This window comes from Crocodylus siamensis, chromosome 7, assembly GCF_052110815.1.
Source record: "Crocodylus siamensis isolate JL-2025a chromosome 7, ASM5211081v1, whole genome shotgun sequence".
NCBI lineage: Eukaryota > Metazoa > Chordata > Crocodylia > Crocodylidae > Crocodylus > Crocodylus siamensis.
Window position 1 is genome coordinate 53,158,795 of NC_143401.1, and position 26,119 is coordinate 53,184,913.

General features: G+C 45.7%; 1 protein-coding gene across 3 annotated transcripts in view; it reads left to right on the top strand.

The window, feature by feature from the left end:
* The window catches only part of TET1 (tet methylcytosine dioxygenase 1), a 174,318-nt gene that overhangs the window by 90,096 nt on the left and 58,103 nt on the right, over positions 1 to 26,119 (top strand). For all 3 annotated transcript variants that reach the window (XM_090057970.1, XM_090057968.1, XM_090057969.1), the window contains 4 exons: positions 2,645 to 2,853; positions 4,562 to 4,712; positions 9,266 to 9,355; positions 14,085 to 14,222. In XM_090057970.1, coding sequence (XP_089914096.1) covers positions 2,645 to 2,853; positions 4,562 to 4,712; positions 9,266 to 9,355; positions 14,085 to 14,222 — 588 coding nt within the window. The remainder of the gene's footprint in view (positions 1 to 2,644; positions 2,854 to 4,561; positions 4,713 to 9,265; positions 9,356 to 14,084; positions 14,223 to 26,119) is intronic.

The following is a 26,119-nucleotide window of genomic DNA, read 5'->3' on the forward strand; positions in this document are numbered from 1 at the left end:
AGTTTTGCTACATTTGTAACATTGCATGTACACATCTAATTGTTACAACATAGCTGTTGCATGTTTCTCAGCTGTAGCGCCCATTCCCCTCTTGGAATTGCTCCATGTGTACGTTTGCCTGTGTCACCAGTGAGTTTTCAGGTTAATTGCAGAAGTAGCTGGTCCCCATTGTTAAGTAGTTAAGATACTTAGGTGGTCATACTGTGACAAAGTTAAAGAACATATATTACAGCTGGACTCATCTCTGAGAACAAATAAGTAAGGACATTGACGTGATTAGGAATCCTTATGTTGTAAGTATTACATAGGCAGGTGAAATTCTGTTGCTATCTTGCATGTGTGGTCTATCAGCATTATCTCAGTTATGTGCCAATAGAACACTTCAGTTTTCTGCTTAGAATATTGGTTAATTATTTCCCTGTATATTAAACTTTCTGGTATTTCTGTTGTTCTGTCTGTCTTGTATGCCATTTAGTGCTTGCACATACTCATGTTGATTTTGTAATGGAGGACTTCAAAAGAATATGATATTCAAGAGTACAATTTTTAAATATGTGTAATAGATAACCTAGCATGAGAGGAAGTTAGATGAATAACCTAATTGACTGAGTCCTTGATCTACTTAAGCAGGTAATGGGGAACTGGGGGAGAGTCTCAACAATTTTGGGATCAATAGTAGTCTAGTTTTATACGTGATTGTGCCAGGAAGGGGAGGCCCAGGACACTACTATGTAGTTGCTTAAGCTTATGAATAGAGCCTTGATGCTTTTCTGGGAATGACGGTGCTCCATGGAGAAATCACAGGGGTCTAACACTTATTTGGAGAATAGGTGAAAGTATGTACCTTCTATTTGTCATTATTTTGTTTATTAGTGTTTATTAAATAATGTGTTTTACTCTATGACATATACCTGATGGATGGATGGGAGAAGGAATATCAGGAATGCTTTTTTCCTTAATTTTTAAGGCTGCATAAAAGCAGTTGTTCTGCTGATAAACTGCTATTATTTATATTGTTGTACTGCCCAGGAGCCATAGTTATAGTCTGTCATTTTGTTGCATTAAGTGCCATAAAATACAGAACACAAAGATAGCTGCTGCCCTCAGTAGCTTAATATCTAAGCAGTGAGGAAGGAGCCTGTTCTGTGGCATCAGTAGGGAAGTGCTTCTATATTCTATTCGATCATTGGTATGTGGATCTAGATGAATGAAGCTCTAAGGCTGCTTACAGACCTAAAATCAAAACAAAACAGCACTTTGCTTTAAACTTGGTGCACTCCCACACCAAGCCCAGAGTATGCCCAGAAGAGTCATTGCATTAGTTGGACCTGGCTTTCTCAAAGTCTCTATAGATCTGGCACTTTAGTGGGGCTTTTTTGGTGCTTTTATCTAATAGCTGATTGAATCAGCTATTAGATAAAAGCACCAAAAAGCCTCACTGAAGCGCCACCCGATCTATACACCGAGAGAGAGATTGCACATCTGGAGGAAGTGTTGGTTATTAAAAGTGAAATTGTTGTGTGTGAGGATGAAGTGTATAAGGTCAGTAATATCTTTGGTCAGTAATATCCAGTCTGTACTCTGAGTTGTCATCTTGCTTACCTACCTAACTCCAAAAATGTAATATCCAATGCACCAAATACCCTGATGGAAAATACATAAGAGAGACCAAACAACAACTGCACGCCAAAATGAACGCACACCGGAAATCTATTAAAGACAATAATACCCAGTTACCGGTAGGGGTACATTTCTCACAAGAAAACCACTCTGTCTCCAGTCTCTCGTTTCTGACCCTCAAAGGGAATTTGCAAAACACTTTTCACAGACGAGCTTATGAATTTCACTTCATCAACCTACTGGATACAAGAAGCCATGGACTAAATATACACATTGGATTTATGACACACTATAACCTGCCTGACATCTGACTCCCCTGGAACCTCTTCACTATTTACCTGCTACATTCATCCGCAGCCTGTCTCTCACCCACTGACTCCTCAATTTATATCTTCACTGACTGGCTTTCTTGCATATATATACCAGCTTCTGGCCTCTTTACTATTTATTCCATCCAGGAAGAGCATACACACCAATTGCAGATTCTGCCTCAGCCTGACGAAAGGTTTTTAAATGCAAAAGCTTGCTAAGAATTTTTTTGTCCAACTATTAAGTTACCTAAAGAACCTTGTCTGTCTATGTCCTTAGACCAACATGGCTACAACCTACACGGCTGGGTGCAGAGAATCTAATTATTGGGGTTTGTCTTATAATCAGGGTCATCTACTACTTGAATATATATGGTATTAAGCTTGTGACAAACTGGTAAAAAACAAGTCAAAGTTAGTGAAACATTAACCTTGGTTCTTCTTGATTCTGCTGGCTTGCTTAACAGTCTGAGGGCTGTGTTTTGCTGTTGACTTTGGTAGGAGAAGAACATAGATAGTCAAGTGCAAAATATAGTCCACAGTTATTTAAATAGCTTGTTTTGGTTTAGTTTCAAATGCATTTTTATTTTTTTTTAGTCGTACATAAGCTGATAGGATGGTTCAGAAGGGTTTTTGTGAGTAAGGATATGGCATCAGAATTTTAGAGAGATTTTCTATCATTGTCCAAGAATGAATGAATGATATGACTTTTCCAGGTGATACGAAGAAGCAGCGATGAGGAAAAGTTGCTTTGCTTGGTACGTCAGCGTGCAGGACATCACTGCCAAACTGCCGTCATCGTGATTCTGATATTAGCTTGGGAAGGGATTCCGCATCTTCTGGCTGACACATTGTATAAAGAACTGACTCAGAGTCTCCGAAAATATGGCTGTCCCACAAGCCGTAGATGTGCATTAAATGAAGAGTAAGTGAAATTTATAGCACCTGGTTGGTTTTCTTGGGTTTTTTTTTTTTTTAATGTTTCGACTGTTGGTTTGCATGAAGAAAATAAATTAGACTTAATAACCTAGTAAGCATAATGCATGAGCTTATTTAAACATACAAACTGCTTGTGATGAGAGGATCCAGTGGTTGCTCCCTCCATTTGAACACTGGACCTTTCATTACACCAAATACATTAGAAGTGGGTGAACTGTCTCCATCTCTATACCCACTAGCAGAACTGGTGGCTATTTGAAGAAACTATGTTGTACCACCTTCAGAAAGGCTATAGTATGGGCCCCATGTCTGTGGGCTGAGATGTTACCCTAAAGGGGTTACGTCTCCAGTGGTACAGTTTCTCCATGATCTTCCATTTCACCGCGACTAGTATGAGTCGTATCAGGCACAGAATAGTTCGTCTCAAAGCGAGTTGTTTTTTTCAAAATTTGAAGAGTCTTATAATCTTTAGCTAATACTATTTTAGTTTTACTCATACTTTGTATGGATTTTGACTTCTCCTGCTTGGTTTTCTTATTTGTAGACATAAAATCATGTTTTTTAGAGGTTCCACTTTGGGACTGCTGAAATAAATGCCAGTCATAGTGAGTCAGACATTAAGCTACTGTAGAGTGGATGGGAGCAGACTTAAAATAAAGATTGCTCATCACTGACCTTTGTTCTCTTTTATATACCCAACCATCCTCAACTGTTTCCTCTGTTCTCACTGGTAATGACTTCCCTGAATTTTCTGATTAAACTGAAATCCATGGCTGATAGTAAGCCATATTCCAAGACCCTAAACTGTGTTAACAGAAATATTTTTTTTTCAGCATTACCAGCTTGGCTTCTTTTAGTCAGTTCTCATTTCCTTGCAGTTCTGACTCTACATGTGAGTCTTTCTCTCCCTCTATATAAGTTTTCTATATAGACAGTTAGAATTAAAATACCTTCTTGCCCTCATTCTTTAAGGATGAGCATTTAACTGACCCCTTCCTTGTTGTACTTCTTCTGGTGCTGCTCAGAAGAAGAGAACAAGTCATCATCAGTCCTCCTAATTTTCAGACATGAGAGTACCTAGGCACTCAACCCAGAGTACTCTTCCTCTGCATGCCTGAAATGAACCTGCCTTATCCCACTGGTGTGTCAGGTGACTGCAAAACTTACTACATCCAATTAAGCTACAGGAGCATACATCTCAACCTCCATTTAGATTCTTGTATGGCCTGAATCTAATCAGGACCCTTTGACAACTCTTTAGCACCTCAGATCTCAGTTGTGTTTTTAATATTTCCTCCTAATTAGCATGGCTCCCTTTTAAAAAGTGAATCAGATTCTACACATAAGCAAAGCTTTCTACAGTATCCATTTGGGTAGGAGAAACAGGAGTGAGAATGATACTAGTTTGCAATTTTTTTAATTTGTCCAGCTGGAGAAGTCAAAATTACATTGATGTGGGTAGAACTATAATGTATTTCTGTTCATTTTAATTAAATATTTTGGGAGTGTCTTCAAAAAGAATGACTCAATCATAGTCATTGTTATCAGAAACAACTGAATCAACATTTAATATATATTTTATAAATCTTTGTGTTGTTCTGTCACGTAGTATAAAAATCATGTAAGTGATGACTTGTATCTAAAGAAACATTTTACCTTGCCAACTGTCTCTCATGAATTTACTGCTGTCTTAGCCGTACTTGTGCATGTCAAGGACTTGATCCTGAAACTTGTGGAGCATCATTCTCATTTGGCTGTTCGTGGAGTATGTATTTCAATGGTTGTAAATTTGCAAGAAGCAAGACCCCCAGGAAATTTAGACTCCTCACAGATGACCCTAAACAAGTAAGTTCTTTTTCAGAAAAGAATATGAACAAGCATTTAGAAGAGAGGTATAGGTGGAACCTACAGATTTCTATGCACCCACATACCCCAGGACACTGCTTATGCAGTCACCTTTCTCAACACCTCTTAAAAATGAAATCAGTCTTCCTGTGTACTGTAACGCTTTAACATTTATTCTAAAATCTTCTTCTGTGTTTAAGTGAAATTTTTGGTTGTGTTCATCTGCATTTTTCATCATATATGAATATCTAATACAACAGAACCAGTTACTACAAGCAGTAACACTATGGTTCCACCATTAAAAAACCTGTTAATAAACTGTCCTATGTGCCTCGTGGTGTATAGAGCCCAGGGCTGAGGTGGGGAGTGGGACAAAGCCACAGGCAGGGACTGAGGGTGGCAGCTCTCTGCTGCCGCACACGCTCCTGTGGAGGGGGATTGGGGGCACATGATCCCAAGACTTGTGCATAGGGCGAATGCAGACTGCCCCTTGCAGGCTCAGGGCTCCCTGCCTTGCTGCCCACTCCCTGGGAGCCTTGCACCCGCCCTGCTGCCATGGAGAGACACCCCCTGCCCACCCAGAAGCAGCAAGTGCAGTGGTGCAGAGTTGTGCCCCACACTGGAGCTGGGTGGGCAGTTGGTGCCTCACCATGATGCTGTGGCTAGCGCAGGATTCCCAGGGGAAGAGCAGCAGGGCAGGGAGCCAGAGCCTGCGGCGGACAGCTCATATCTGCCCCTTCTTCTCCATGGGCTCTGCTCCAGCCATACCAGGGGTGCAGGGCAGGAAGGCATCATCTTAGGCAACCCCTAGCAAAAATAAAAGGGCCATCATTTTAACACAGTACCCCCCCTCCCCCGCAAAAATAAATCAGTGCCTATGGAAATGGATTCTACAAAATTTCACATTACACAACTAAAAAGTATCCAGTAGATCTGTTTGATATTAGAAATCTTCCTTCTAAAAGGAAGGAAGGAAAGGAAAGCAGTAGAGATCACATTTTAACTCCAAAATACCTGCATTAGAAATGATGGCCTGACTCCTGACTTAAGAGTTACCATGTCTACAAGTAACTTCAGGGCCCTTTTACTCTTTCCAGCCCTACTTCTCTGGAGATTTGACAGAAAAAAATACTGCATCCTGAACAACCAGTTTAATATATTTTAAAATACATTTTCAACATGCTATGTGCAGGTTTCCAGGAATACATTCCTACTGTTTTCTCATTAGCAAAATTTTCCAACTTGTTGAACTCCAGGCGGGAGTTAAAGAGTTGTCTTACATGCAGCAACAATGTTTGTAGTTTCACATAAGAGTCAGGCCAGAGTTGATTCAGATCAACTGTGTAAATATCCTGTTGACCTTTCCCTATTTATAGAGCTAATTAAAATCCCAACCACCTACATGGATGTATTCCAGTCAGTTTAGCTATTATATGCTTAAAATTACTGAAATAAAATTCAAGGTAAAGTTATATCACAAAACCATGAACATTCATTCATGCATTCATTTGGTTTGTCACTAATTTTGTCTAGTAGATATTTCTTTGTCTTAGCTAAATGTTGCATATTGATCATTTTGCAGATGACATAATGCTAGGTGCTATAGCAAATTAAGAAGAGGATAGATTCAAAGTGCAGAGAGATTTGGATCATTTTATCATTTGAGACCCTGGACAGAGTGAGATAAGGTTTAATGTAAATAAGTGTATTATACCCTTAGGTAAGAATAGTATGTAGTATAGATGTAAGCTAAGGATGTTACCTGAAACAAGTAAAAAAGACACGTGGCACAGTTTTAATTCGTAACTTGAAAATTGTATGAGTTCAGAAGATGATGTGCCATTATATAAATATAATATGCCATTGAAAAGTGTGTGTATATATGTATCCATGTATATGTAAATAAACAAACACTTTTAGAAAAGGAGGTTTCTTACAGAAGAAATGAAATAGTACTTGTCACTTTGCAGTGTATTTTGTAAGAAAGAAGCTAGGATTCCACTCAAAAGTCTTGTCTTCACATTTGAAAAAAGGGGAAAGAATATGTCACCTCATGTTCAGTCTGTTGCCTTTGATTTCCTTGACCCTTTGATTTCCCCAACTGAATATCCAGACTTCAGGGAAAATGCAAACATTTTGGGGCTGTAATAGTACAAGTAACAGGGTGTAAAAATATGTTATAACAGAAAGCTAGTTAAGTCTATTTTTATTTTACCATGTCTCTGAGGAACAGAACACTGACCTGGCCCTCCATCAGGGCCTCAGCTGAGACCCTTGCATCTCCAAAGGCAAGAACTGGAGAAGATATCTCCTTCCTTGGGCACAAAGAATGAAGAAGCTAGCGGGGTCACCTGGCAGCAGTAATCAGCAGTAGTGTAACTAGGGGTGGGCAAGAGGGGCACCCAGCCCAGGTGCCAAGATAGGAAGGGTGCTGGAACGAATCCAACCCCTGTGGAATCTTGTCCTAGCAGCTCCATGCCAGAAACTCTAAAACAGTTCCTGACTGCCATAGGCGAATTAACACACGGGCCAGCAGGGCCCAGGCCCAGGGACCCCTGCCAACCAGAGGACCCGCTTCAGAGGCAGATTAAGATTTACTGGGGCCCTAGGCAAGTGCAAAATTGGGGGCTCCCCTCTAGAAGTGGACTGATATATCGGTCATATATCAATTTGGCACTGATAAAAGGAAAATTAATATTACTGGCTATTGGCTTTTTTTTGGACCATGTGGCCAGTTAATGTCACAGATAAATGCTGCATGCACGTGGCCAGGAATGCAGCTGCGCAGCGTGGAGAGCAACATTCTGCCAGTAAGTCTGTGGGGAGGAGGGGTAGATGGAGGCCCCAATAGTGAGGGCGGCTTATCTGGGTGGTGTATGTGTTGGGGTGGGGGCAGCTCCCTGCCACTGCATATACCCGTAGGGGAGGCATGTGCACTCCAGATTTGTGTGTGGGGAAAGGGGAGCTGCCCACTGCAGGCTTGGAGCCAGGGGCTGCGCCAGTCTCTTCCTGGTGGGGGGCTGGGGTGCACTCAGTGGTGCAGGGCAGGTGATGGTGGCACTGGGTGTGGTGGCTATAGGAGGGGTACAGGGAGTTTTGGAATAGCCGTTTCCCTCCCCATGCCTCTCTTAGCACCACCCCTGCTTGGGGCACTCATTCCGCTGCCTTTCCCTCAGGAGCCCCATGCAGAATGCCCTGAGCAGGGGTGGTGCTAGGAAAGACATGGGAGGCTATAGCCACCCCAAAATTCTCATAGCCTCCACATAGCTACCCCTCCCAGCACTGCCGCTGTCACTTGCCCCTCACAGCTGAGCCCACCCTGCCTCTGCCAACTCCAAGTCCAGCCCCCCTGGCCCCGAGTCCGCAGTGGGCAGGTCACCCTCACCCTGTGCAGAAATTAGGGAGGGCACATGCCCCTCATGCCTCCCCCAGGAGTGCGTGCAGTGGGGGGGATCTACTCCCATCCAACCTCCCATGCTCCCCTGATGTGCCTTCTGCAGCTCTGTCCCACTCCTGGCCCCAGAGTTGCGTTTACCACCCTGGCTGGGCAGCGCTTGCCCCTGCCCTTGCCCCAGCCCCTGCCCCATTCCCTCACTATTGGGCCCTCCATGTGCCCCCCCCCCACGCCCCTCCCTGCCCCAGATTTACTGGCAGGATACTGCTTTCCAAGCTGCCTGGACACTGCCTGACTGCATTCCTGGCCATGTGCATGTGGCATTTATCCATGACATTAATTGGCTACATGGGCCAAAAAAGCCAATAGCCAGTAATGTTAATTTTGCTTTTATTAGTGCCAATCCGATATGCAACTGATATATCGGTGCACCTCTAGAGGGGAGCTCCCAATTTTGTTTTTGCCCAGGGCCCCAGTAAATCTTAATTTACCTCTGCATGAATGCTGTTGCTGCTGCTTTAAGAACAACAGCCAAGGTAGGCAGAGTATGAGGTAGCAGTAGCACAGCCAGGGGCTGGTTAGGAGATTCCAGTATGGGTAAGGCTGCTGTGCCCCACTCCCCTTGCCTCTGAGCTATCATGCACATCTGACTTCCACTTGCTGACCCCTTGTATGCACCCCCCTTGCAGCTTTCCCATAGGCTTGTCCATGGCACCAACTCTGCTTGTTACAACTCTGATAATCAACAGGATTTTTCAGCAGGAACTCTTACCAGCATTAAAAAAAACAAGTCCCAATAAGCAAAAACAGTGACAAAAAAGATTTCCCAACATGGTAAGCAAATGCCCGCCTTCCCTTCCAGCTGTTTTTGGAACAGCCATCTTCTCTGGGACACCTGTACAAGAGAAGAGAAAAGCAAAGATGAAATTAACCCCTTGTCTACTGTGGTTTTTGTCAGTTTTGATGCTTTTGCCATGTGCTGTTTGTGATAGCAAGTTTATTTATGGCCAGTAACAATAACCACAGGAAATAAGATCAGGTAAATGAAATATAAGATAGAGGCTGCATTAACTTTGAATCTTGGCTTTACTAGTTTAGGTTAGATGTTTTAAAGTAAACTGCAAATGATAGGTTATAAATATTTTTTTGTTTTCTGTAGGAAGAACTTCTTGAAAATAATTTGCAGATGTTAGCCACCGATGTGGCTCCCGTTTATAAGAAACTTGCTCCTGAAGCTTTTCAGAATCAGGTATGTCTGTGAGTACAGGCAGTGTATCTGCAGGCTTGAAACGAGGGGTGCTCAATCCCTCACCTGCCAGCCAGATCTGGCTCGTGGCACTCTGGCCTTCTGGCATGCAGGGCTCTCCACAGGTCTGGAAATTGGCAGCAGTAGAGCAGTGGTCATAACCATGGAGAAACACAAACCCTATGCACTGGATCCAGATGTCTTACCCTAGGGTGCAGAGGTGGGCATCGGAGTTACCCGGCCCCAAGGCTATGTCCCACCATGTAGGGTGGTGCTGGGCCCTATGGCCCAATCCCAGTGCTTGGGGCAGGGAGGGGACAGCTGTGAGCCCCAGGGCCAAATCACAGTCCTCAGGGAAGGATAAGGGCAACACTGGACACTAGGGCTTGACCCCAGTATATAGGGGCCAACCAAGGGCCTGCAGTCTGATTCAGGTGTGTGGGGTTCAATCCATCCTGCAGATGAGGCTCATCTGGCCTACAGAACCAGAAGTTTGAGCACTACTGCTTTAAACAACAAAGAGCTGATGATGTCCCCTCTTCCTGCCCCCCTGAAATACACTTAAAACTAAAATGACCCCTACTAAATGTATAGGGAGCAAAAAACTTTACTAAACTGGACATCTTTGTCTTACATTCCTTTGAAGGCAGGATAGATATGTACCTTTATAGACTAACTAAATAAGCTATACATTTCTCTAACATTTTTAAATGGCCTATGTTTTTCCTTTAAAAAAGTTAAAATCCTTCTCAACTAAATGGAGAACAGCTTCAGACATCACATAACATATTTTATTGTAATAACATTTTATTGAAATCTTACAGATCAATAATTGGGTCCATAAGTCCCATAAATAACCTTTCATTCAGCAGTGATTCCTTGCATTCATGCCCTTTGATATTCAGCATCTTTCAGGCAAGTCAGACCAGCTGATGGAAATTTTTCTCTGTTATTTTAATTGTACATATACAGTTTCATAGATTGTCAGAATTGTGGTGTCAAAGATCCAGGCAGCTAGGAATCCCATTTTCACTCTGATTTCCTGCATTGCTTCGGCCAGCTCACTTCAAATCTTGAGTTCTTTGTTCTGGGTAAATGGACAGATAATATAGAACAATCTTTGTAACTGAAATGTTTCTCCTCCTCAGTTCATTTGTATACCTTAGTCCTTCTGTCTGTTTGGATACTGCACCCCTCTGGGTGGACATGACAGAAATTAAAATCAACATTCCTTCTTTAGAACTCTAAAGCTTTGAACTTTCAGCAGTAAATAGCACGTTGATTTTACCTAGTCCTTCATCAGTGTGTATTGGAAGGAACTTAGAGGAGAGCAACAAAAATTGTTAAGGATCTTTCTAGAAATTAGTCCATATTGGGCAAAATTGAAAGAATTTGATTTATTTGTTCTGGAAAGGGAGTTGGGGTGATCATCTTCAAACATAAAAAGAAAATATAAAGATGAAATTCAACTGTTCTCTTTGTGCAGAGTGAACAGGAGAAGAAGTTATACTTAAAGTATAACAAAGGAAATTTACATTTGATATTGAGGTTTGACATTGTTTATTAGGAGTCATTAACCACCAGAATAGATTACTTTGAGCACTAGAACAGGTTGTGGAATTTCTATCTTTGGAAGGTTTTAAGTGCAAGTTAAACAAACATTTGTTTGGGATGGTTTAGAAAGAGATGATCCTGTATGATTTTTTTATGATCCATAGTGTGGTGTTGTTACCAACTGTAGGTGTGGTTTCCAAAAAGGAAAGAAAGAAAGGACACAAGGAAGACCTTCATTTTCTTATGTAGTTATTAGCTTCCCTCAACAGGTTTTTTTGTTTTTTGGGTTTTTTTCTTCCAGCCTTCTCCAGTCACACGCAAGTAAGAACATTGGTGCACAGCTAAATAACAAGTGATGAGAGTCGGAAGGAATCCCCCATAGCACAAGTTTGGCTCATGACATTAGCTAAATTAAATGGTGACAACACAAGAGAAATACCAAACTACTGAAAATCAGTATTTAAGTACCTGGAATTGCTCGCCCTAATAATTTTACATACATGAGCACAAATACTTTCACTCAGTGTATTATTAGAGCATCTTATTCTGTGTATGACTACACATGAGCATCTTTTCTCATTTTTGTTCACATATAGCCACATATCTTGAAATGCCATTGGGCTTGTAGAGCATATTCGATGGTTTACTGGCAGTAATCTATACTGAATTTCTCTGAAGAACCCTTTATCACCAGCAAAAGTGCAATTATGCATTCAGCCGATTTTGAAATAGTTTTTTTGGGATTTTATAATTTTAAGATTATAGGATCACAGGAAAGTAGGACTGGAAGGGATATTGCAGGCCATCTAATCCAATCCCCTGCTCAAGGTAGGATCACACCTGACTAAACTATCCCAACCAACTGTCTGTCTAACTTTGTTCTCGAAAACTTTTGAGAATGGAGGTTTCACAGTTTCTGTAGGTAGCCTTTAACCACAGTCTTAGTCAAGAAGTTCTTCCTAATCTGCAACCTAAATTTTCCTTGCTAAAGCTTGAGTCCGTTGCTCCTAGCACTGTGCCCTTCCATCAGACAGAAAAGCCTTTTCCTATCCTCACTATAATTGCCTTTCAGGTATTTGAACACTGTTATCAAATCTCACCTCCCACCCCTCAGTCTTCTCTTCTCCAGACTGTCTTCTGCAAACTAAATATACCTAGTTATTTCAGCCTCCTTTTCCGCCCAGACTTGCCTCCTAGGGGATCCTGCCTACCAATTTCCTGAGTTTGTTGAAGTCTACTTTTTTGAAGTCCAGTGTCTTTATTCTGCTGCTCTTTTTCCTTCTTCCCCTCATCATTTTGAACTTTATCATTTTGTGGTCATTGTAATCCAAGATACCTCTTGCCTTTACCTTCTCTAGTAGTTCCTCCCTGTTTGTGAGCAGCAAGTCGAGAAGAGCCTTCCCTCTGTTTGCCTGTCTACCATCCATATCAAAAAGTTATCCCCATCACATTCCAGGAATTTGCTCAACTGCTTGTGCACTGCTGTGTGTTCCTCTCATCAGATGTCCCAATAATTACAGTCACCCATGAGAACCAGGTCCTGTAATTTGGAAACTTCCATCAGTTGTTCCACCCTTTGTCCACCTGTAGCAGACACCCACCATGACACCTTTCCTGAGGCGCTTCCCTTGGACCGTTACCCAGAGGCTTTCAACAGGCCTGCCTTCCACTTCGCACTGTACTTTAAAACACATGGGCTAGGGACAGGCATGCAAAAACCCTGAGCCCTTATTGATTCAGTCTTTGCAGGTTAGTCTAACCTGGCTAGGCTGAATTGTTTTCCAACTGCACAGACATTCCTTTTGAACTGAAGAAATGGAAGCACATGCTTACAGTGGCTGAGGCTAGAAGCTATGGGGCAATAGAACAGCCCTCCTTTCCCATCCATAGTACTGAGCTGAGAGGGGCCATAGGCAGGCCCCAGCAGGATGCTTCAATTAGGGAAGGGTTCCCTGCCTTGCTGCTCCTGACCAATAAGGGACCCAGCATGGGATTGATAACAGAGCAGTTATCAGCCCAACAAAACAATGAAGGCCTTTCTCATTAGTTCAAACTCTTCTTAAACAACTTTTTCCAAGGAAGGGAGGGACATTACCAGCTGACCTGTTGATTAACTCCAAAAAAGCCCTAAGCAGGCACTGTCCTGTCTGCCATTTTCCTGTCTGCCTTACAGAGATACCTCTCAGCATTAGCTAGTATACCACATGCTGCCTACAGTCCATGCTATGAGAGAGGGGAGGGGGGAATCCCTGCTTGAGTGGGGAGGGGACAGAGGGAAGCTTGGCATAGGGGTGGGGCCAGCCATGCTCTAGAACAGAAAACCCCACCCAAGGCTGCAAAGCATCTGGGATGCTGGGGAACTCTGGTTTAAGTTAAACCAGGAAGGGGTTTGGGACAGACTGCATAAACCAGTTTGACCCAAATCAGTTAAGTCTGATACTACATTTAACCATGTTTATCTCAAACTGGTTTCAGCCATTTTCAGGCTGGTTGATGTGTACTGAACATCTGTTCTGTTACAGTTTTAAACCAGTTTCTGATCACTTAAAACTGTTTAAGTGTAATGTCTGTCCATAGCCTGCATAGGGCAACACCACCTCCCTTTTTCCCCTGCTTATCCTTCCTGAACAAGCTGTATTCATGTAGGATCATACTCTGGTTGTGTGAACTATACCACCACGTCTTTGTAATCCCAATCACATCATAAATCTGTATTTGTACTAGGACCTCCATTTTTTCCTGTTTGTTCCCCATACTTCTTGCATTAGTATATAAACATTTTGAGTATTTAACTAACTGTCCTATCTTCTCCCAAAGAATGTTGCTTAGGTTCCCATTATTGTTTTCCCTACTGCCAGGTCCCCAGGCACGTCACATACCTCTGGGCTTTTGTCTCCACCCCCCTGTCCCCATAAAATATCAATAGCTATTATCTATTGTACATAGGGAAATTTTCTTTTATACAAGCTTAATAATCCTTTGAATCTGGCTGAGCTAATTGTCTTGGTGACACTCAGGAATTAATATTGCAGTATGTTGCTCAAGACAATATTTACTCTGTAATAAAACAGTCTTCATAAGTACATTTATTTAGTTAAAAACTAATGCCACTTCGGCCTATGGAATCTTAAGTTGCTCAATGCCATCTCCAAATAAACCTCATGTATTTTTATTTTAGGTGGAAAATGAACACATGGGCCCAGACTGTCGACTTGGATCTAAGGATGGTAGGCCTTTCTCTGGCGTAACAGCTTGTATAGATTTCTGTGCCCATGCCCATAAGGACACACATAACATGCACAATGGAAGCACAGTGGTATGTACTTTGCATTTTCTCAATCAGTACTACTTACTGCAGTAATTTTTCACTTTTACATTTATGGGTGCATTTAGATGAAGATTTTAAGGTGCTAAAAGATTATCTGAGTGGTGGTGTTTTATAAATAACTGAAAGACTTGCTTGTTTTTTTATTATTAGCCTGCAGAATGGTGTATGTTCATCTCATACTGCAAAATAAGAAAGGTGAGGGAGTAATCTGATATAAAATGCTTAGAAATACACTAGCCCTGCATACTAAATCTGCTACAGCGGGGCGGGCAATTGTTTCAGGCAGGGGGCCACTTACTAAGTTGTGGCAAGCTGTCAAGGGTCGCATGGGTAGCCCTGCCCCTTGACAGGTGCCCTGCCCCCTGGTTACCATCTTGGGACCAATGTCCCAATGTCTTGGGACCAATGCCCCAGGGCCAGCACTGGTAGGGCCCAAAGTAGGGCACAGGCTGGCAGGGGTCTGTGAAGCTGGGCTGCACCAGCAGGGAGAGTGGGGAGCTGGCCTGTCTCCATAGAGCCCCTGCCGGCTGGGACCCTATACCCCTGCCGCCCTGCTCTGGGTCCCACGCTAGCCCCGGGACATGGATGCAGGCCCTGCTCCCCAACCACACCCACTCACTCCCAGTGCCCCACCAGCCCCATGGTACAGGCAGGGGACAGCGCACAGCCCCGACCCCGTGCTTGCCAGGAGGGAAGAAGCTGGTGCTTAGCGTGGGGGAAAAGCAGCTCTCCCCCTCCCTGCTGCAGCCGCTCACAACCCATGCAGGGCTGTCCTGAGCAGGCACAGGCAGCCCCAAGGGGGCAGCTGCAGTATGGGCACCAAACACAGGGTGGGCAAGAGGCCACTTCCCCGCCCCCCACCACTCAGCACCAGCAAACACTGCCCAGCACAGCAAAGGGGGGGGGGGGGGCGCAGCTGCTGCCATCACAGTGCTGCCCTGATGAGTGAGCCTGGAGCCAGTACAGAGCCCAGGATCACAGCAGGGCTGAGTTACAAGCTGATAATGAGTGCGGAAGGGGGAAAAATGGCCCCTCTGCTATCCTGTGGCCAGTGTCCTGCACAGCAGCTGCTCACAGCCCATCTGAGGCTGCTTGTGCCTGCTCAGGACAGCCCAATACAGGTTGCAAACGGCTGCAGCCATGAGCTGTGGTAATGGGGTGGGGAAGGGGCCACTTTTTCCCTGCACTCAGCACCAGCTCATCCCCTGCCCTTCCCCATACCCCATCCCCTTACCTGAGTTTCCCACGCTGGAGAAGCTTCATGGTCCCAGGCCAGAAGCCCCTGCTGGGGCTTCTGGCCATGGGGATGGGGCCCGGAAGGCCCTGTTGTTGCAGGAGCTCTCCAGGGTTTCCCCTGGGTCCTACTGCCCTTGGTTCCTGTCATCTTTGACAAGAACCAAGAACAGATGCATTTTAATTCCCTACATTTTTAGGAGCCCTGCGAGCCAGATAAAATGGCCTTGCGGGCCATATTTTGCCCACCTCTGTGCTACAGAATCTCTAACCTATTCTGAGTAAAGTTTTGACATCTGAAGTAAAAGAAAAGTGGGGGAGAGAAACAGGCTCTGTAGCCAAGAGCTGTACACATGTCTGTACAAGAAGAGTTCATACAGATTGATTCATTATCTCTTATGCTTTGAAAAAAGCATGTGTAAGAATAAAAATGACACAGAGAGGCTTCAATTCTTATGGATTTCCTTTTAAAGAAATAGATTTCATAGACATTAGGGCTGGAAGGGACCTTGGATGATCGTCGAGTCCAGCCCCCCGCCCAAAGGGCAGGAAGTCAGCTGGGGTCATAACATCCCAGCGAGATAAGCATCCAATTTGCTCTTGAAGGTGTTCAGTGTAGGTGCTTGAACCACCTCTGATGGCAGGCTGTTCCAGACCTTGGGGGCTCAGACAGTAAAGAAATTCTTCCTTATGTCCAGGCTGAAACGGTCTTGCAGTAGTTTATGACCGTTCGACCTCATCAATCCTTGGGGCACTCTGGTGAACAAATGTTCCCCCAGATACTGGTGGTGGTCACCCCTGAAAAAATTATAGGTGGCCATCAGATCACCCCAAGCCTGTGCTTTTCCAGGCTAAAGAGCCCCATAGCTCTCAGCCTGTCGTCGTAAGGTCTGTTTTCTTGACCTCTGATCATGCGCGTAGCTCTTCTCTGGAATCTCTCAAGCGTTTCCACATCCTTTTTGAATTGTGGAGCCCAAAACTGGACACAGTACTCCAGTTGCGGCCTCTCCAAAGCCAAGTACAAGGGGAGAAAGATGTCCTGGGATTTGCTTGAGAAGCAACTATGATCACTTTACTAGCTGCAGCATCACATTGTAGGCTCGTGTTCATCTTGTGGTCAATGATGACCCCCAAGTCTCTTTCTTCGGTAGTGCTAGCCAGTGTAGCACTGCCGAGCCTATAAGGATGCTGCAGGATTTTCTTCCCAAGGTGGAGAACCTTGCATTTTTCGGAGTTAAACACCATCAGGTTCTCCTCCACCCATTTGCTGAGCCTGTCCAGGTCAGCCTGGATCACCCACCTGTCTTCAGGTGTGGTTGCTTTGCCCCAGAGTTTGGTGTCATTGGCGAACTTGGCCAGTCCGCTTCTGACTCCAATGTCCACATCATTAATGAAGATGTTGAACATCTCCTCCGGTGGGCTTTAAACTAGGCTCATCGGGGAAGGGGAAGATAAGGGTGGAGGAAACCTTGGACTGCTAAACCAAGCAGCACCCACAAGTACAACCCAGCCTAGAACGACGAGCAGAACATATACACAGGTAAGCAACAGGGGCCAGGGCAATGCTGAGATCAGTGCATACATCCTCAGAAGGCCTCAAATGCCTCTACACAAATGCTCATAGTATGGGAAACAAGCAGGAGGAACTTAACCTCCTGCTAGATTACACCAACCCAGACAGAATGGGGCTCACTGAAATGTGGTGGGACCCAGCGCATGACAGGGTGGTGAATGTAAAGGGCTATAGACTGTTCAGGAGGGACAGGACAGGGAGGAAAGGTGGGGGTGTGGTGCTCTACATTAAAGAGGAATGCACATTCTCATCAAATAGCACAGAGTCAGAGGAGGGGCAAACAAGTGCTCTGGGTTAGAATACAAGGCAGTTGAGGGGAAAGAGACTTAATGGTGGGGGTCTACTACAGACCACCCAACCAAGGGGAAGAGCTAGACCAGGAATTCTTACGTCAGCTCACGGAGGTAGTTAGGTCAAAGGACGTCATCATGGGTGACCTGAACTTTCCAGACATCTGCTTGGAAGAGCAGTCAACCAAGTCTGACCGCTCACATAGGTTTCTAGCCAAAATGCAGGACCTCCATCTAACCCAGGAGGTGCACAGTCACACCAGGGGAGACGCCTTGTTGGACCTGGTGCTGGCCACGGGTATCAACCTGGTGAGGGGGCTGCGGGTGCTCGACCACATGGGCGACAGTGATCATCGCCTGCTGGAATTCACCATCCAGTGCAATGTGGCAAAGGCCTGCAGCAAGGCAGCAGCCCTAGATTTCAGGAGGGTGGACTTCAATGAGCTAAGGAGAATAGTCAAGGAAGCACTGACATCCCAGAGGGGAGAGGAGGGGAGCCAGGTGTCCAAGAAGAGTGGTCTCTCCTTAAGGAGACAATCCTCCAAGCCCAAAGGGAGGTAATCCCAACACGGATCAAAGGGAGCAGGAGGGTGCAAAAGCCCCCATGACTCACCAAAAGCATCCGGGAATGTCTTCCCGGTAAAAGGGGAGCGTACACCCAATGGAAGGGAGGGGCCATCACCAGGGAGGGGTATACTGCGGTTGCTTAGGGATGCAGGGGGGCAGTCAGGAAGGCCAAGGTGGAGATGGAACTGGGACTAGCTACCTGGATCAAGGACAACAAGCAGTCCTTTTTTAAATACATAGGGGGCAAAAAGAAGGTGCTGGGTAATGTAGGGCCCCTGCAAGACATGCTAGGAAATTTGGTCATCACACCAAATCACAAAGTTAACCTATTTAACGACTTCTTTGCCTCTATTTTCCTAAGCAGGGACCAGATCAGACCAACCTGGTGGCCTTCTACGACCAGGTCACCAAATCCTTAGATGCAGGAGTAGCAGTGGACATAGTCTTTCTGGACTTTCAGAAGGCCTTCGACACTGTCTTTCACCCTGTTCTCATTAAAAAAACTGGGGAACTGTGGTGTTGACACCTACACAGTCAAATGGGTCGTCAATTGGCTGGAGGGCTGCACCCAGAGAGTGGTGGTGGATGGGTCATTATTGACCTGGAGGGACGTGGGCAGTGGGGTTCCGCAGGTCTCGGTCCTCAGGCCCACACTGTTCAACATCTTCATCAGTGACTTGGACGAGGGGATAAAAAGCACCCTGTTCAAGTTTGCAGATGACACTAAGATGTGGGGGGATGTGGGCATGCTAGAAGGAAGGACTAGGCTACAATCAGACCTAGACAGGTTACCGGGATGGGCGGATGAGAATAGGATGGGATTCAACACTGACAAGTGCAAGGTGATACACCTGGGGAGGAAGAACCAGCAGCATACCTACAGGCTGGGGAACTCCCTTCTCATCAGTGCTGAGGCAGAAAAGGATCTTGGAGTCATCACTGATGCCAAGATGAACGTGGGCTGGCAGTGTGGGGATGCAGTCAGGAAGGCCAACCACACCTTGTCATGCATCCACAGATGCATATCAGGCAGGTCCAAGGAGGTGATCCTCCCCCTCTATGCGGCACTGGTCAGGCCGCAGTTGGAGTACTGCATCCAGTTCTGGGTGTCGCACTTTAAGAGGGATGTGAACAACATGGAGAGGGTCTAGAGGAGGGCCACTTGCATAATCAGGGGGCAGCAGGGTAGGCTGTATGAGGAGAGGCTCAGGGACATAAACTTATTCAGCCTCCAGAGGAGACGGCTGAGGGGGGATCTAGTGGCCTGTTACAAACTAGTGAGAGGGGACCAGCAGGCACTGGGGAAGTCCCTGTTCCCCTAAGCACTACCAGGAGTGACTAGAAATAATGGTCACAAGCTGGCAGAGGGTAAATTCAGATTAGACATTAGGAGGCGCTACTTTACTGTCAGGGTGGCTAGGATCTGGAACCAACTTCGAAGCGAAGTGGTGCTGGTTCCTACCCTGGGGGTCTTTAAGACAAGGCTAGACAGTCACCTTGCTGGGGTCATTTGACCCCAGTACTCTTTCCTGCCATGGCAGGGGGTCGGACTTGATGATCTGCTTAGGTCCCTTCTGACCCTACTAACTGTGAAACTATGAATATGGGTCCAAGAACAGAGCCTTGGGGGACACCTCTGGTCACAGGACACCATGATGATTGACTTGCATCGATTACTACCCTCTGGGTCCAACCACAGAGCCACTTTCCCAGCCAGTGATTCGTGGTGGACCCAAGGCCACAATTGGCCAGTTTCACCAAGAGGTGATCATGGGATACCAGATCGAAGGCTTTTTTTAAGTCAAGGTATATGACATCAATCTGTTCGCCCTTGTTCAGGTGATAGGTCACCTGGTCATAGAAGGAAATGAGATTGGTCAGGCAAGACCTACCTGCAACAAACTCGTGCTGGCTATCCCTTAGGATGTTGGCATCAGCCAGTCCATTAAGGATGGCCTCTTTAGTAAACTGTTCTAAGATCTTCCCGGAGATAGAAGTCAAGCTGATGGGCCTATAGTTATCTGGATCCACTTTCCTCCCTTTCTTGAAGATGGGCACCACATTGGCCTTCTTCCAGTCTTTGGGCACTTCACCAGAGCACCAGGGGTTTTCAAAGATCCGTGCCAGGGGCTGGGCTATGCTGCTTGCCAGCTCCTTGAGTACCCTGGGGTGCAGATTGTCAGGGCCGGCTGACTTGAAGGTATCTCGCTTCTCAAGGTGTTCCTTCACGAGGTCAGCATTAATGGAGGGCAGGGGATCTCCCTCACCCGGACCTCCCTGTCCCGTAGCGGGCATGGGCGTCCCATAGGACTGATGAAAGACCGATGCACAGTACCCATTTAATAGGTTGGCTTTTTCCTGGGTGTCTGTTGTCAGTTGCCCCATCTGGTTCAGCAGGGGTCCAATGTTGCCCTTGCTTTTCCTCCAGCTCCCAACATATCTGAAAAAGGACTTTTTATTGTCCTTGATGCTCAAAGCTAGTTGGAGTTCAGTTGCCACCTTGGCTTTCCTGGTTTGCTCCCTGCAGGACCAGACCAGTGCAGAATAACCCTCCTTGGAGGTGAATCCCATCCTCCACCCTTTGTCGGCCTTTCTTTTTAGCCTCAGGAGGTCTGCTAGATCCCTGGAGAGCCAGGGGGGCTGCTGTGCCCTCTTGCTGCCTTTCCTCCAAGATGGAATAGACTTAGCTTGTGCATTGAGGATCACTCCCTTGAGAAGCAACCACTCTTCTTGAACTCCCCTCTCCCTGGTGTCATGGTCCCTTAGGGCCTGACTGACAAGCCTCCTGAGCTTGTCAAAGTTGGCTTTCCTGAAGTCAAGGACTTGCGTGTTGCTGACTGACTTGCCAGCTTTACGGCAGATGGTGAAGGTGATCAGCTTGTGGTCGCTGTCACCCAGCTTCCCATCGATTACTAGGTCACCAATTAGGTCATCCCCAGTAGCCAGTACCAAGTCGAGCACATTGGCCTTCTGGTAGGATGGTAACGGTAGGATCAGTTGAAGTTTACTTTTTGAGGCTCCTTTATACTGTTTCATCATTATAAAATATACTTTGGGGATTTTTACAGGGTGGTTTTTGTGAATATTTCATAATGGATGTTCTGGAATTATTTGTATGTTCTAGTGCTTTGCTATTACTGTATTATTACTTGTATTTAATTTCAAATGACCAAAGCCATCCTTTAAAACAACAGGGGCCAATCTTTTTTTGCCAGCATGCCATGAATTAGCTTTTCACACTCCCCAAGTGCCACTCTGATCTCTCTTTCCTTCCCAATTTGTTACTCTGGAGCACGTGTAAAAGTGTCCTTTGTCTCTAGAGTCTTTGCAAATGTGTTATCCTGCCATTTCAAGAGGGATTTTCTTTGACCAGGGTTAAGTCACGTTGATGGTGTAGCATGGCAGAATTTGTAGTCCTACTGCTGCCACTGTACCTTTTGACTTGAATTTCCAATGATGTCAGTTTGCACCTTTCATAAGCATTAGGACAAAAATTGAAAGTAATATGGCAAGTTTTTTATGCTTATTTCAATATAAGTAACTAAAAGGTGTGTCAAACCATGCCGGTTGCAGAGCAATACTGCTGTTGGAACTCTAGAAATGAATAAAAGCATGTGCCATTGAGATTAATGTATTGGCAATGGTGGGGGAAAATGGTAGTCATGGTTTAGAAAGATTTTACACACACACACACACACACACACACGTGCGCGCGCGCGCTAAAGGGCCTAGTCTGGGTGTCTGTCTGTCCATGCTTTTGGGCAACTGCTCGTGCACCAGCCAGAGGGCCAGCAGTGATTGGCTGTGGGGACTGTCCCTCCTGAGGCAGGGAGGAATTAGAGGCAGGCAGCGGGGAGAGAGGAGGCACTGTAGCTGCCACCTCCTCAGGCGAAGTGAAGCCCTGCTTCTCCACAGGAAGAGACAGAGGTGGAGGAGGGTGGGCAGGGCAGAGAGAGCCAGTGCCGTCTCAGGCAGAGGGAAGCCTGGCTGCTCTGTGGGGAGGAGGCAGAGGCAGGTGGGCTAGGGGGAGGGAACCGCTGCCACTGTCCTGCAGCTGCTGCCTCTTCGTTAGGTGGAAGGAAGCCCTGCTGCTCCGCTGTTCTGCGGGAGGAAGTAGAGGCAGATGGGTGGAGGGAGCTGCCATGCTAGAGGCTGGAGGAAGAGGCAGCTGAGGGAAGGTTTACATGGCCAGCCCCGAAGGGTGATGGGGGTGGGGCATGTAAACACTCCCTTAAACACTCTGTCATTCATGATGGGTAATTGATGAGTGTAGATAGATATTATGACTAAGAGTAGGAGAGCCATTTGAATCGTAGCTATAGCATTAATATATATTTAGATAAAGACTGACTAAGAGCATGGTTATTAGTTTGTGTTACTAATACAAACCTAATACTTGTATATATTTATTTTTTTCCCTCCCATTTTTGTGTATTGCATTTTGTTTAATTAAACAATTCTCATCTGCAATAATGAACATGTTTAAACAATATACAGAACATCCCCACTTTTCTATAATTTCTAGGTTTTGTTAGTAAAATGTTATTTATCTTTCCACTCCGCACGAGAAAGCCTATTAATAAGATCTAAGGTACTTCTTGCTTTAAAAAAAAGTACAGATAAAAATATTTTTACATGACATTTTGCATATATCCAGCTCTTTATAGAATGTAAGCAGAACATGTGATAGATTTTCAATTCTTCCTCTCTGCCGGCTAGATTTGAGGAAAGGAAAGATGCAGAGCAGCAGAGTAAGGACCCTGGACTTCAGAAAAGCAGACTTCGACTCACTCAGGGAACTCATGGGCAGGATCTCCTGGGAAGCCAGTCAGAGGGGGAGTGGAGTCCAGGAGAGTTGTCTGTACTTTAAAGAAACTGTACTGAGAGTGCTGGAACAAACCATCCCGATGTGCAGGAAGACTAGGATTAATGGCAGAAGATGAGCTTGGCTTAGCAGAGAACTCTTCAGTAAACTAAATCACAAAAAGGAAGCTTATAAGAAGTGGAAACTTGGACAAACAACTAGGGAGAGGTATAAGAGTATTGCTTGGGCATGCAGGGAAGAAGTCAGGAAGGTCAAAGCACAATTGGAGTTACAGCTAGCAAGGGACATGAAGGGTAGCAAAAAGGGTTTCTACAAATATGTCACTAACAAGAGGAAGATCAGGGAAAGTGCGGGTCCCTTACTGAATGGGGGAAGAAACCTAGTGACAGAGGATGCAGAAAAGGCTAAAGTGCTCAATGCCTTTTTCATCTCAGTCTTCACAAGCAAGGTGAGCTCCCAGACTACTGCACCTGGCAGTACAGTTTGGGGAGGAGGTGAGCAGTCAACAGCAGTGAAAGAACAGGTTAGGGAGTATTTAGAAAAGCTGAACATATACAAGTCCGAGGGGCCAGATGGGATCCAACCAAGGGTGCTGAGGGAGTTGCCTGATGTGATTGCAGAACCACTGGCCATCACCTTTGAAAACTCATGGCTGTCAGGAGAGGTCTGGGATTATTGGTAAAGAGCAAACATAGTGCCCATATTTAAGTACAGGAAAAAGGAGGATCCAGGGAACTATAAATCAGTCAGCCTTACCTCAGTTCCTGGAAAAATCATGGAGCAGATCCTTAAGAAATCCATTTCTAAGCACTTGGAAGATAAGGTGATTAGGAACAGTCAGCATGGATTCACCATGGGCAAGACATGCCTGGCCAACTTTATCGCCTTCTATGGTGAGGTGATCAGGTCTGTGGATGTGGGGAGACCAGTAGATGTGATATGTCTTGATTTTAGCAAGGCTTTTGATATGATCTCCCACAACATTCTTTCAGGCAAGCTAAGGAAGTATGGGCTGGATGAATGGACTGTAAGGTGGATAGAAAACTGACTGGAGCACAGGGATCAGAGAGTTCTAATCAATAGCTCAATGTCTAGCTGGCAGCCCAATGTCTGCCATGTCTAGTTGGTGTCAAGTGGAGTGCCCCAGGGTTTGGTCCTGGGGCCAGTTTTGTTCAATATCTTCATCACTGACCTGGAAGATGGAATAGAGTGCACCCTCTGCAAGTTTGCAGATGACACCAAGCTAGGGGGAGTAGTAGATATGGTGGAGGGTAGGACTAGGATTCAGAAAGCCCTAGACAAATTAGAGGATTGGATCAAAAGGAATCTCATGAGGTTCAACAAGTGCAAAGTCCTGCACTTAAGACAAAAGAATCCCATACACTGGTAAAATCTGGGGGCTGACTCGCTGGGCAGCAGGTCTGCAGAAAAGGACCTGGGGGTTACTTTTTGCCAAGAAGTCTAACGGCATACTGGGCTGCATTGGTAGGGGTGTTGCCAACAGGGCAAGAAGAGTGATTATTCCCCTCTATTCAGCACTGATGAGGCTACATCTGGAGTACTTGGGCCCCCCACTACAGAAAGCATGTGGATGAATTGGAGAGAGTCCAGTGGAGGACAGCAAAAATGAGTTGGGGGTTGGGGCACATGTCTTATGGGGAGAGGCTGAGGGAACTGGGCTTATTTAATCTAGAGAAGAGAAGACTGAGAGAGGATTTGGTAGCAGTGTTTGACTGCCTGAAGGGTGGTTCCAAAGAGGATGGAGCTCTTCTCAGGGGTGGCAGATGACAGAACAAGGAGCAGTAGTCTCAAGTTGCAAGAAGAGAAGTTTAGGTTAGCTATTAGGAAGAATTTTCTTACTAGGAGAGTAGTGAAACACTGGAACAGGTTACCAAGAGAGGTTGTTGAATCTCCATCCTTGGATGTTTTTAAGACCTAGCTAGACAGCCTTGGCTGGGATGATCTAGTTGGGGGATGGTCCTGCTTTGAGCAGGAGGTTGGACTAGGTGACCTCCTGAGGTCCCTGCCAACCCTAATTTTCTATGATTCTATTTAAAAAATACTGATGGAATGTTGCAAATTGCACAGACTAATTATCACAAACCCATCCCCAGAACCAAGTTTTTCCTGCTGTCCCCACTGCTTGTCCCAAGGAACAGATCAATAGGGGTGTGCGAAGTGGGCTGTATTTGATTCGGATTTGGCCCAAATCAGGGACAGTGGTTCAATTAGTTGATTCAGGCCAAAGTTCCTAATTCTATATGGCCAAATCCAAATCTGAAGATTCAGTGCTGATTCAGAGAATCAGTGATTAAGTCATAGACAGGAGTGCTGTGGGCCCTCCATGTGCTCAACAGGGAACCCGGAAGCACTTCTGGGTACACTGGGGACTGCCTGGGGGACCACGCCACCCAGCTCGGCAATCGGCCACAGGGGGACCCCAGGTGCTCCCCACAACTCAGGTGGCACCAGTCGCTGAGCCGGAGGGGGGGCTGTGAGGGAGCGGGCCCCAGTGCGCTTCCCAGCAGACCCAGAAGTGGACCAGAAGTGCCTCTGGTCCACTTCCGGGTCTGCTACTGGGCGTGCTGCGGAGCCCCCTGCACTTCTGTGGGACACTCCATGCATCCCAGCACTCACGAGCCACGTGCTACCTAGAGGTAGGTAGAAAAGTAAAGCGAGCAAAACGCTGGCTTGCATCCATAGATGCTTCTCAAGCAAATCCCAGGACGTCATTCTCCCCTTGTACTCAGCCTTGGTGAGGCTGCAGCTGGAGTACTGTGTCCAGTTTTGGGCTCCACAATTCAAAAACGATGTGGAGAAGCTTGAGAGAGTCCAGAGGAGAGCCACGCGCATGATCAGAGGTCAGGAAAACAGACCTTACGATGACAGGCTGAGAGCCACAGGACTCTTTAGCCTGGAAAAGCACAGGCTCAGGGGTGATCTGATGGCCACCTATAAGTTTATCAGGGGTGACCACCAGGATCTGGGGGAACATTTGTTCACCAGAGTGCCCCAAGGAATGACGAGGTCAAACGGTTATAAAGTACTGCAAGACTATTTCAGGCTGGACGTAAGGAAGAATTTCTTTACTGTCTGAGCCCCCAAGTTCTGCAACAGCCTCCCATCGGAGGTGGTTCAAGCACCTACATTGAGCACCTGCAAGAGTAAATTGGATGCTTATCTTTCTGGGATCCTATGACCCCAGCTGATTTCCTGCCTTCGGACGGGGGCTGGACTCGATGATCTTCCAAGGTCCCTTCCAGCCCTAATGTCTGTGAAATCTATGAACCTATGAAAATCATTTAAAGCTGTGTCTATGTCCAGATTGCCAAATCCAGATCTCTCCGAATCTATTCAGAGGGCTCTGATTCGATTCAGAGAGATTAAATGGTCCCTT